This window comes from Vidua chalybeata, chromosome Z (genome assembly GCF_026979565.1).
Source record: "Vidua chalybeata isolate OUT-0048 chromosome Z, bVidCha1 merged haplotype, whole genome shotgun sequence".
Lineage (NCBI taxonomy): Eukaryota > Metazoa > Chordata > Aves > Passeriformes > Viduidae > Vidua > Vidua chalybeata.
This window is the reverse complement of record NC_071570.1, coordinates 32,213,125-32,226,136: the sequence shown is the minus strand read 5'-3', so window position 1 is coordinate 32,226,136 and position 13,012 is coordinate 32,213,125. Positions and strand designations below refer to the sequence as shown.

Sequence of the window (13,012 nt, the reverse complement as noted above, 5' to 3'; positions counted from 1 at the left end):
GCCGCCCGCGCTCTCCAGGCCGGCGCTGCTCCTCTTGGCTGCTGGCGGTCGGGCCGGGAGGGCGGCGCATTCGCCGAGCCGGCGGTGTCTGCTCCGCCCGCTTCGGGCGGACGGGCGCACGGGCACGGCGCACCGCGGCCCCGCCCCACCACAGGGCCCCCGCTCCTCGGCCCCGCCACCCTCTGCGGCCCCGAGACGGGATCGCGGAGCTCCGCGCTCCCCGCGCTGCCCGCTCCGCCCCGCCTGTTCGCGGCCTGGCGCCGAGCACCCCGGGAGCTGTAGTGCCTTCTCCCAGAGCCGAGGGCGGGGGACCCGCGCAGCAGGACTACGACTCCCGGAAGAGCACGGGAGCGAGGGCGGGGCAGGCCGGGGGCGGGGCGGGGACAGCTCCGGTGCTGATCTCGACGCGGGTTTGCCGGCAGAGCCGGGGCGGGCGGCGGAGGCTGTTGGCGTGCGGGAACGAGCGGCAGCCGGCGGGCGGTGGGGCCGCGCCCGACGATGAGGCACGAAGCGCCCATGCAGGTCGGTCCCCGGGCCGGAGCCGAGCGAGGGGGGCGGCGGGCGGGGTGCAGCCGAGAGCCGGGACGGGGCAGGAGCCCCCTCCTCCCGGGCCGCCGGGCCGGCTCTGCTGCTGAGGGCAGAGGGTGAGGATACCCCTTGCGTGTAGGGGGCCCGGGGCATGTGCAAGGGGTCATGTCCCCGGGAGGGTGGGCCCGTCGCGGGGCAGCGGGTGGGTTTCGAGTCACACTCGGGCACATCGAACGGTGTTTTTCAGATACTGCCCCCCGAGCGCCGGTCGCAGCTCTCCTGGGTGGTACTGGCTGTGAGGTGTTGGATGATGAGCTGTACCTCGGTCCTACCGAGGACCGAGGAAGGAAGCAGAGGAAGTTGGCACGATGCCTCCACTTGTGTAGTCATGGAGCAGTTGTCTGCCTACACCGGGGAGAGGTGGCTCGTGGGAGAGCTGGGGGTAGGAAAGAGAGGCCCCTTCTCAGCAGTTTGTATGTATGGAAAGATCATTTCAAAGGTGGCTGAGGGGAGAAAAAAATTAGGAAGTAGGAGATAATTTGTAAATTATCTCTTTTGCCAAGGAAAGAAATAGAAACATTTTTCCTTAGTTTTTCCTATCCTGTTATCACTGGCAATAGTTATGTCTAGACAAGGTATGTTTATAGCAGACATATCCAAACACAATGCAGAAGGGGAAGCCAAAATGCTGCTTACAGATATTTAAGAAGTTACTATAAAATTATGATAAAAAAGGCCAAACAAAGCTATTAGATACAGGAGTTTGCATGACAATTCAGCTCCTATCACTCAGCAAAATTATTAGATATGAGTTCATAGATCTCATAGATCTCTCTCTAATATCATATAATTAGATATGATATTATTACTGTGAGTTTATAGTAGAAGCACTGGAGTACAAGAGCCTGCCAAGCCACTAAGTCCACAGAAAGACTCATATACACCTTTTAGTTAACTGATCTAGCTGCATCTGGAATCTGTAGTCCTCTTTCTGCCACACCCCTTTTTGGAAGTGTACTGTTGAAGTTTGTTAACTTGCTGGTTAGGTATTTACTAACCTCCAGCTCAGACACACTCAGTGTATGCTATTGATAACATCCAGCATCTGCTCCAATATACATCAGTCTAAAGAGCTCTTATTGCATCATGACCAAATTACTAACCAGAGAAACAAGCTAATGTTTTGTTTACTGGTTTTTTTTTTTTTTTTTTTTTTTTTTTTTTTTTTTTTTTTTTTGTTCTTATTTCTGCCATAAGATAAGCTCATCTTTCTTCTAATCTTCCTGTTAACCTTTCTGGGTGTTTTACCTTTTGAACTTGGCTTTTATAAACACACTTGATTAGAATTGTTGCTAATGCTGTCTCACCAGTGCCCTAGACAGTGGCATTAGTATTTCACTTAGTCTCTTAGCCTGATGCAGCTTCTCTGGCAAGCAAAAAGGTACCTAGTCTCATGACCCTGAGTGCCGTACTAAATAGAGTAAATCGCAGAAAGCTTCAGCCATCTCATTTTCATTCTTTCATATTCCCTAGTAAATCTAAATGTATTTCTTCTGGAGTACCTGGGCTGACACAGCTTTTATTTTTTATTTCCATAGCTGCACTATTTTGGTGGCCTCCTAATATCCTGTGTTATACTAACCCTCTTAGGACTGTATCTCTTTTTGTCACTATTGAAAGAAGGGGGTTTTTAAATGCTACCTAGCGTGGAAATATGCTTCTTAAGCTACCCTTTTCATAGACAAAGTAAATTTAGGTTAAAGAAAGAGAAATGAGGGATAATTTGCGAGCTCACCACAAGAATCCAGGTGTTAGAGCCCTGCCAAAACTGTTTTTACTACCTTACATTCTACTGTCCTGGGCATCTCCTGGCAGTGTGGCCATATTCATGCTAGTTTTGCTGATATGAAGCAGGTAGAGCTTCTCTGAAGTGTTTTAGACCTAACATCTCAGTATCTTCTTGGTATTCCTCAACTTTGCCTTTTAGTGTTCTGCTTAAAAAAACCCTTTGCATTTATAACTACATGTTTCTAATTGTGCTGGGATTCATTTACATATATATGCGATGCTGACCCCATAATACCTTGAAGCAGATAAGCTTTTCCTGATGCTGCCAAGTACATTAGTTTACAAGCTGTGCTCTGCAGATGGCTGGCAGTCAGTAAATTCCAAATAAGTGGCTGGTGCATTGTCTACTGAACCCTGTTAATTCTTGTTAATTGGTTAAAAAATAAATTATTAAGATTTGTGAGATTTGTGAGAATTGGCTGTGGTCTACATATGTGGATATCAATGCTGAGATCACAAAAATACAAGAGAGTAAGCAGCTTGCCCAAGATGTAGAAAAGAAGAAAACAAAATCCATAGGACACATCTGAAAGAGTTAAGATTAAAATCCAGTCCTAGATTAATCTGATGTTTCTCCTCAAAAGTAATTAATCTCTTCATGGCTGGGTTATTTGTCACAGTGTTCTTATACATAAGGATTTTGGTAATTTTTTAACTACTCTGATGATGTAAGTTGACCTACAAACAAAAGATGGCTATGTGCAGTGAGTGTCACTCACCTGTACATCCTACATACAGTTTGGTAAGTTAGAGTAATTTAATTTTTCCATTGTATTCCATAGTTTCAATATCCATTGATTATGTTTGACTAATTATATTTTACAAAAGGCAGAAAGATCACCTTGCGAAAGGCTGCATATGCAGGAAACTCTGTTTTTACTAAAATATCAACTAAAGTCAGCTGCTGTATAGACCCTGTATATAGGAAAGAAACATTTCTCTTTCCACTGCAACTATGTATGTATAACCACTCGTCAGTCAGTGCTGTTCCACTCTCATCTGACTGAAGTTATCTGTTAAAAAGGGCCTCAGTTACCCCACTTTCAGAGGTCGGCTGTAACAACACTGGACAGAAAGAGAGTGTTGCACTTTGAAGCAACTTTAAGTTTGCTAATTAGTCTCTATCCTCACTGTACATAGAAGGAAGATATTTCCTCTGGGCTTACTGATGGTCTTTTCCTTTAAGACGTGATTGTTACTAGAGTTTTTAAAAGGAAGCAGCTTATTTGCTAAAGATGTGAAGGAATAAATTTCATTGTTTTCAATGTCAGGTTTTCTTGCCTTTGCACCATATTTTCCAGGGGCAAATCATCCTACACGAAGCATGAAGAGTGGGGTCATGCATATATAAGTGCAAACTAAAGTTATGTGCAGGTCATGAAGGTCACAGCATCTTGCGCTGCTCAAGTAAGAAAGCTGTTCAAATTGATTCTGCCAAAGAGTGAGGCAGGCCAAGGCATAGAGAAAAAGCCCAATGTTTTATTATGATCATGAAGGTGGCAGGTAAACACAGTTTTTCTGACATTTGTTCTCAACCCTGCTCTATTTTCACCTTTTCTTTTGGGATCAAGGAAACAACTAACATGAGACTTGGAAAGCATCTGGGAAGAAAACTCTGCTTAATGATTGAACTTGCCTATGCCCTTGAATAATCCATGTTTAAGGAGTTTGGAGATGTGCTGTAAGCAGGAAAGCATACAAAGTTATCCTTTATTTGTCCTTGCACCATATTCAAACTGGCAACATAACTCCTCCTGGCTTTGATAAGGAGCAAGCATGTGAGATCGCCTGTCTATAGGTTTTCTGTTCATTGTCTTGAGCTTAGACTTCTCAGTCGACTCTCAAGTCTGTCCTAAGTCCTGTAGGAAATGGCTTGAGGCTGCTTTTGGTGCTAATGAAAATAACCCTGTGCATTTTCTCTTCAATTTTACCAAATCAGGGCAAAATTGTACTGAAGAGAAAACTCAGCGTGTTTTGTTGAAAGTGATGCTTGTTTAATATCCATTTAACCTTTGAGAGCAGGTTAGTCAAAATAAAGGTATGTATTAGCGAGGTTTATTTGGTTCTCATCCATGTATGTAATGTTGATTATGGGTGGGAGCACAGCATTCCTAGTGATTGCTTCCAGTATAACTTCCAAAGGTGGAACTTAGCATCATCATGACCTTCTTCATATTTTACAAATGCCTCCAATAGTAGGGAAAACTACTGTCAGGAGTGAACTGACATATTAGTACCTTGGGAAGTGGATTACAGTGCATTCCATACTTAATTTTTAAGTCAGCAGCTTGCATTTAAGAAAGAGAAGTGCTACAGGCTTATTCAAAAAGTTCAAAAGGACCAGGCATCTATATTTCCCTTACAGTCAGCAGAAATACAGATATTCCTTTAGGGTATCATTTAGATTGTGAACATAATGTGGATTGTTCTTGGAAGAATTTGTCTTGTTTGCTTACTACAGAAGGAGTAAGTTTGGGAAGTAATGTCAAAGTCTTAGCAAATGCACGGAGTTTGATATTTCTTTACACTAGTGCAGGCTCATTTGGGTTTTGGACAGGAGAAAAGATCACTGTCAGTAGTCTAGGGAGACTGGTTTGCTAAGCTAAAGTTAGTCTCTCCAAACAGTTTCAATTATTACCTCACTAATCCTCTTAAAGAAATTAGTATTTTCCTATGCCTTTTGCATATTCTAATAAGCAGATATACTCCTGCCTCTGAAATAAAAATAGCTTCAAATCTGTGTTCAACACACCTGTAATTCTGCCTATGATACTGCAAGTAATGACTCCATAAGTTTACGGCACAGTGAAGGTGTTGAGTTTTTTAATTTTTTTTTTTCAGTACTGTTAAGGAAAGTCCTGCATGAGTAATGCAACCACACCAATTTAGAGGAGCACTAAAATTTCTGTGGGTAAAATCTGTCTTTAAAACTATCCACAGGAAATACATTATTACTCAGGAAGGCTACACAATGTACATGGTTTAGCAGGACTATTATTAGAATCCAGGTCTCCTGATTTCTCTGCTCACTGAACCATACTGTTTCTGAAGTGTTAGGCATTAAAGTACATAGGGATGAGTTGGCAGCTTCATAGGATTCAGGGCAGCAAATGGATGAAAGTTTAAACCTCTTTTTATAAATCTTAAGCTGGTTGAAGGAGCTATGTGAAAGGCTTTCTAGGAGATAAAATCAGGCAAGAATATTATATTCCTCCTTGCTACAAGGGGTAACTACTGCTGGCAGCTGCAGCACAACAGAGGGGAGCCAGAAGGGCAATGGAACAGGCTGCTGTAGCAACCCACAGTGGTCACACATCTGGCACCCACAGCCACTGCAGTCTTTGGCCTGATAGACCTCATTGACTTGTTATTGCAAACTCTACACATCATCAGCATGCCCTGTGTTATACTGCTTTATAGCAACTTGTGAGTAGACTCGTTTAATCAATATCTGATTTTCTTTTTCTCATGTTCTAAGCAAAATATCCCCAAGTAGTTATACAATATAGGACAGTAATGAAAATTTCTCTCTTTTATATAGAAATAATAAAGCTGAAAGATTAGTAATGTGTATGCTTGACAATATTCAGGTTTTAATTCTAAATCTTCTTTGCTGCATAGCTGTGGAAGAAATGAATAAATTTTAAGGTCAATGCAAACACTCAGGTTGCAAGCGTGTAGGTACCCAATACTACATTTAATGAAGAAGGTATTTCTGAAATTGAATTCTGAAATAAAATACTCCCTACTCTATAATTTATGAAATATATATCTGACACTGAATTTTCTATTAAAAACTTGCTACTTCCAATGTCTTCTTCAGAGATTTTTGTCCCCACTCCTGTATGCCTCTTCAGTAGCCCAGTAGCTGGCACAATGTTTTTGATGCTATGAGATAGCAGAATTATCTAAAATATTATACATAACTAAACTATAACTAAAACTAAACTATAACTAAAATTTTGCTGAGTGTGAGTTAGTGCACAGCTGTCATCCTGCTTCCATTTGTCCTTTCTGATTGCCCAAATGTATTCTGAGATGCCTAAATTAGAAAGCTTTTATATGAGCTGCTTTACTGTAAGCCTTTATGTTAGGTTATGGTGTCTGTCGTTCTGTCTCAAATCAGCATGCAAAAGTGTTGTTCTTAGAATAATCATAATCAAAGAACTTCCACAGGCTCTCAAAGTACTTGATAATTTTTCTTGAAAACTCAGCTGAAGCACTGTAAGTTCTTTATTTTTGCCATTTGATTTTGGGCAATCTACGTAGAACTTCGGTCACATTTTTACTCTAATAGCTGCGATTTTCCTGAAAGCCTAAGGTATACTTTTTATAAATAGAATCCATGATCTTTGAAGTCCCTAGAGCAAAACAGGTTGCTCTTTAACAGTATTCAGTAATCTGTGCTTATTCAGGTGTTTTATATAGATTAAAAATTGTATTTTAAGAAATGTATTTAAAAATTGTTGATGTCATCCAGCAGGACCTTGACACAGTTGGGAGATGGGCCACTGCAAACCTCAACAAGGCCAAATACAAGGTCTTACACCTGGTTCATGGCAATTCCAGGCACACCCACAGGCTGGGCAGAGAAGTGATTGAGAGGAGCCCTGTGGGGAAAAGCTTGGGGGTGGTGGCTGATGAAAAACTCACCATGAGCCTGCAGTGAGTGCTCCCAGCCCAGAAAGCCATGGGAATCCTGGGCTGCATCCAAAGCAGCTTTGGCCAGCAGATTGAGAGAGGGGTTCTACCCCTCTGCTCTGCTCTGATGAGCTCCCACTGGAGCACTGCATCCAGCCCTGGGGTCCCCAGCACGTTGACAAGGAGTTGTTAAAACAAGTCCAGAGAAGGGCCAGGAGGTTGGTAAGAGGGCTGGAGCACCCCTGCTATGAGGATAGGCTGAGCAAGTTGGGGCTGTTCAGCCTGGAGAAGAGAGAAGCTTCTGTTTGAAAATATACCTACTGTGTCAAAATGAAGCATTGATCTCTTATTTCTCTCTTATACAAATGATATATATTTTATATATTTTTATCTTTTTTACATATTTTCTGGAAACAAATATTTTTAGTGATATAATCAGGAATTCTCCTGGACTTTTAGAATTATTATTTTTTGTTTTGGTACCAGTCACCAGTCATTTTTATATCCTCTATTGCTAGCAGAACTACTGCTAGATACAATAATCACTAAAAATAATTAGATCTCTGTGCATTTCTTGAAGTTCACATTGAAGCACACACATGACTAATCTTTCAAGAAGATTATTCTTTTTGAGCTTCATTGGTATCTGGTATGAAAAACTTCAATAAAATCTAAATGTTTCCATTTTTTATGATAAAAGAGTCAATAAGATATTTCTTTTTTATTTTGAATTACAGATGGCATCCGTTCAAGATTCCAGATATGGCCAGAAAGATACATCTGACCAGAACTTTGATTACATGTTCAAACTGCTCATTATCGGCAACAGCAGTGTTGGAAAAACCTCCTTTTTGTTCCGATATGCTGATGATTCCTTTACATCTGCATTTGTAAGCACGGTTGGGATCGATTTCAAAGTAAAAACGGTTTTCAAAAATGAAAAAAGAATTAAGCTACAGATTTGGGTAAGCTAAAAAATAATTCTGTGAATTAAGCAAACTGTAGTAATTTTGACAGCACAACTGCACTTTTGCTTTAAGTGTCACAACCCTTATATATTTAGAAAGACAGAGCGTAGGAATGAAATAGCAGTTAATTATTTCTTGCATAGTTTTTCTGTCTTGAATATTAGAGTGCAAAGTATTTTTAAGGTATTGAAGTACAGTTCTTTATAATTTATTAAATTCCTTTTGGAAATAATACAGGTTGACACATATTAATATCTGTGTAGTGAGTTATAAATGTCTGTGCAATATGTGGACTATTGAAAGTGATACATGTTATATCAAAGTACCTCGAAACACCAATTTTAAATTTGGTGTCTTCCCTTAAAAAAATTATGAATGCACGTGTGAGCTATAATTGTGGATGTGTAACAGAAGGCATAATTTTTTGTGCTGTCATCCTGATCACCTGAAACATCTCTCATCTTCTGTTGAGGAAGGAAACTTGTGCAAAGAGATAGTTTTACCCAGGCATACAAACCCCTTCCTTCCTTGCCTTTACTTTAGAGAGAGTAGAAAGATACCCAGTGAAGAAAAATGAGATGAAAGGGAATAGGTTTCCCTTTCCACCACTTCTCATCAAAAATAAATTATAGCCAAAACTTTTTCCATAGAATCATAAAATATGAGTTCGGAGGAACCCCATCCTGGCCCTGCACAGAACCAACACAACAATCACTCCATGTGCCTGATAGTCCTGTAAAAAACTTGAATTCTGGCAGATTTGGTGCCATGACCACCTCCCTGGGGACCCTGTTCCAACACCCAGGCACCCTCTGAAAAAGGTGAAAAACCTTTTCCTAATATTCAACCTAAAGCTCCCATGACACAGCTTCATGCCATTCCCTTGCGCCCTGTGACAGGTCATAGAGAGAAGAGATCAGTGCCTGCCCCTTCTCTTCCCCTCACAAAGAGTTTGTAACTGCAGTGGGGTCTCCCCTCAGTCTCCTCCAGGCCGAACAGACCAAGTGAGCTCAGCTGCTCCTCATATGGCTTCCCCTCAAGGATGCTTTCTAATACCTTTGTGTTATTTTTGTATTATGGTGGCCAAACCACACACAGGACTTGAGGTGAAGCTGCCCAGTGCCCATCATGATGCCTTGGAGTGGCTACCTGGAACAGAGGCTAGATAAGATTAAGAGAGTAAAAAGCAAGTATTTATTAAAGGCCTTCAATAGCTACACCTTGGGCAGTCAAAAGCCTCCGGGAGGCTGCACCCAAGATAGACCATGGTCAGGAGTTTTTCAGACAGATATGTTTGGTCCATTTACATATCAGGGGTTAATCCTCCAATTACAGCTGCAGGTAATGAAGTCATATACCCCCAGTTTGCTCCCTGTCCCAACTCACTGTTGTTTGTAATTTCGGGCCTGAGAGAGTAAGGTGTACTTGAGCTTGAGGCCTGTGGTGATTGTTTTCTCTGACCAAAATCTGAAGACAGTAGCTATAAAGTTTTAGAGTTATCCACTGAAACAGAACAGAATTTGAAAAATTTAAAAGCTAAAATCCTAAGGCATCATTCCCCTGAAAACCACAATTCCTCTAGGCCAGAGGAATGCAGAGCAAAGTAGGAGAATCCCTTCCCTTGCCCAGCTGTGCCTGGTGCATCCCAGGACATGGTTTGATTTAGGATAGATTCACTGATACATCCCCTCATTCTTGGGTGATACTAAAAGGAGAGGGAAAAATAGCAAGACCTTTAGTAATGTGGAGCTAGAGCTGCAGGTCTTCCTGGTCCTTGAAGACTTTGAGCAGTGTTCCCTTTTTCCCTTTGTGAAAGATTTTCCTTTTTTTTTTTTTTTTTGGAGCATGAATAGTTTAAAATTCATTTAACAATGGGCAGCCATTAAGTCTCAGAAAATCTTGGTTCAAATCTGACCAGTTAATCTAATATGATTTAAACAGCAGATAAAAGCAGATAAATTGAATATTTTCTTAATATAGTACAATGGAGAATTTCCCAGGGTTCTCTAGACTCTATCTCATTAGGCTTCAGCCCTTGGTACCTCAAATAATTTGTTGTTCTGTTCCTCTAGGAACTAGAACATAGACTTTTTGCCTCTCAACGTTTTTATGCTTAGATTATCACTATTGTCATTAGTATAACAATGGTACATGCTAGGTAACTATATATCACATGAATATAATGTGATACATATATATAGGTATATGTATGTGTATATATATATATAACACTTCAATAACATGCTGATTTAATTTTAGTAGTTTAATGTTGGAGGTCGCATTGACAGAACCGTGTTTTTTTTTATAATGGAGCAATAAGATTGTGTTCATATTACGGATTTTACGCAGTTCTTTTAATTACCAAGTAACCATTACAGAAGGTTTTATTGCTCATGTCTTTCCTAGCAAGAGCAGCAATGTTAGTTTACAAGGTTGTCATGTGATTAGTTTGACACCAGTATATTTTTTGCCTCTCCATGTCACAAATAATGTGCTTAGCTCAAAGCTGTCCAGTGATCTAGATGTGTTATGGTCTATCCCTGGCATAGATGGGATATAGTAGCTGTATTCTTCTCACTTGTAGCAAAATATATTTTGTTGTTCTTTGCATGGCATTAACATGAGAGTCCAAAGAGGCTCTGACAGTTCTTGCCTGAAAAAACCAAAATGATTGAAAAAAACCAAGAGCTCTGTGTTCTTTAGGGAAGAGGAAACAGAGGGTCAGAGCACAGAAGAGACCTTCCTGCTTGAAGAGTCATGTGCCAGGATGTAGGGCTGGAGACAGGACTTCAGATCACACTTTCATAGGAAAGGGTTTTAATTCAAGCTAGCACTGCATCTTTATTTGTGTTGGTGGTTGTTTTTTTGGTGGCTTTTTTTTTTTTTTTTTTTTTTTTTTTTTTTTTTTTTTTTTTTTTTGGGGAGGGGGGGTTTGTGGGCAAGTTGTTTGTTTTCCACTAAATTTCTAATGCCAGTTCTTAAAAGGCCTCCTCATTACTAAATTAACTTAAATAGCAACAGCTCACTTACAGCTGTCTGTGCTTTTTAGATGGAGTGTTCTGTGTTGGAGCATTGTTGCAATTAAGCTTGCTAGTAAATCCTTTGATTGTTGCATCTCTGAGACCTTCAATAAAATTAGTAAGGGATCTCAGAAAGCTATTCTAGTGCACAAAATCTGAAATAGGGCACTATTATCCTGTCTCCTAAGTTATATCCAGAGCAGAATTGTTCTTAATACATGTTGTCTATACATGTAGCTTGTGTCTATATTATATTATACTTTGTTATTTTTATTGGTTATGCAAATAACATTTTAAAATTAATAGTGCTCTTGCAATATCCATTTCCATTTCATTTATTTATTTATCCCTTTATGAAAGACAATTTATATTAGATAGAATATAAAATCAAATTAATTATAGTGAGTGTGATTTGATGTTATATCTGAGTAGAAGCATAAGGTCATAATACTTGCATGAAGTTATAACACTTCCCTCAAAATCAGCGACAAACTATTTGGTGGCATCATGTGATAGCTGATGTTCAGCATATATGAAATAAAATGTTATTGAAAGTCTCACAGTTTTGTAAACTCAGAAGACTGCAGATGCAACTTTAAAATGTGTTTTGAATGACAAAATTAGAACTGAATTACTTTGCCATGCACTTCAGTGAAGAAATACATGGAATGATGCTGCTTTGCTATTCTTGCTTGACAATAAAATGCAGAAATATGTAAATAGTAATGCTGTTAAGTCACTGAAATTCCCTATGTAGATACACAATCAATCCAATCCAATTTTTCCTGTTACAATTTCGTACATATTCTTCTAGGTTATCATTCCTGTTTAATAATGCTTTCAACAAGATACTTTGTGTTCTACTTGAAGCCTGTTGGAGCTTGCAGATTCCATCAGAATAAGATTCTCTTATGCTTACCAGTGAAGGTTATAAACTTGTTTAAAGCTGGGCACTCAAGGAAGCACAGCCATTATTTAATAATAAAATTCACAGTGTATTATCATGGATGAACTAGGAAGGGTTATCAGAATGAGGCAGGTGTTGTTTACATATTGGGATGCCCTGCAAGTCTTTTCTTTGTTTGAGGTTTTTTCTTGCTTGGAGGCAATAGTGTCTTATTCTTGAACTGTCTTCTTTCATTTTTCAAGTCAGGGAGAATGGGCTCCATCTAGTCCTTCCTGTAATAAACAAATAAACATTCCAAATGGTCAGAAAGAGCCTGCTGGGAGCACTGTAACATTTGCTTTTTTTTCCTTCTGAGCCTAACATCATCTTTCCACAGTATTTACTACTGGAATTGAAAGAAGTTCAGAGTTCAAGTGTTATATTTATTAGTGGCAGCATATTACCTTGTCATAGGACCACCATCTGGCCCTGAAATTTTGTTTCACAGCATATTATAAGTGTGACAATCTGCTATGGACTTTAGCAAGACAGAATATTAACATGTCTCTTATTTTTTAGAGGACAGGAATAAAAAAAATGTGATTTACCTAAAAAGATACTGATTTCTCCATTGAAACTATACAAAAATTTTGTAAAGAAAAGTTGTCTGTATGCAGCACATACAGACACAGGATAAAAGCCCATTAAAGGGCTTTAGGATGTTTTACAGTGTCAAATAATAAAAAGTAATATATCTTTCATCCATTTGGTTTGAATTAGTAATATTAAAGGAAAGAGCTGAAACTAGTAGGCTATAAGATTTTCTCACTTTCAAACTTAGACTGAATTTTTAAAAATGATTTCTCATTTATTAATTCAGACAAAAATACATTATATCTAAAATTATTAAAAGCTCAAATGTGTGCAAATCAGAAAATAAAAATAAGAACCTTTTAAATCTCTCTGTGGCTGTAGTGTTGTAAAGCCTTGTATTACTTTTGTGAACTGTCAGTGGTGTAATACAAGTAACAGCCTGCAGTAGTTTATGGGCAAATTATAGGCTTATTTGGGCCATAGAATTTGTAAGCTAACATGTCAAAATAAACCACAGAATAGAGAGG

At 39.6% G+C, this 13,012-nt stretch overlaps 1 protein-coding gene across 3 annotated transcripts in view; it reads left to right on the top strand.

The window, feature by feature from the left end:
* The first annotated feature begins 238 nt into the window (after positions 1–238).
* Positions 239–13,012, top strand: part of RAB3C (RAB3C, member RAS oncogene family) — a 115,913-nt gene continuing 103,139 nt past the window's right edge. For 2 of the 3 annotated variants that reach the window (XM_053932194.1, XM_053932193.1), the window contains exons 1-2: positions 239–522; positions 7,755–7,982. In XM_053932194.1, the coding sequence (XP_053788169.1) occupies positions 499–522; positions 7,755–7,982 (252 nt within the window). In that variant the 5' untranslated portion in view covers positions 239–498. Of the gene's footprint in view, positions 523–5,733; positions 5,803–7,754; positions 7,983–13,012 lie in introns of those variants that run through there. The other variant, XM_053932195.1, reaches the window with a different exon arrangement.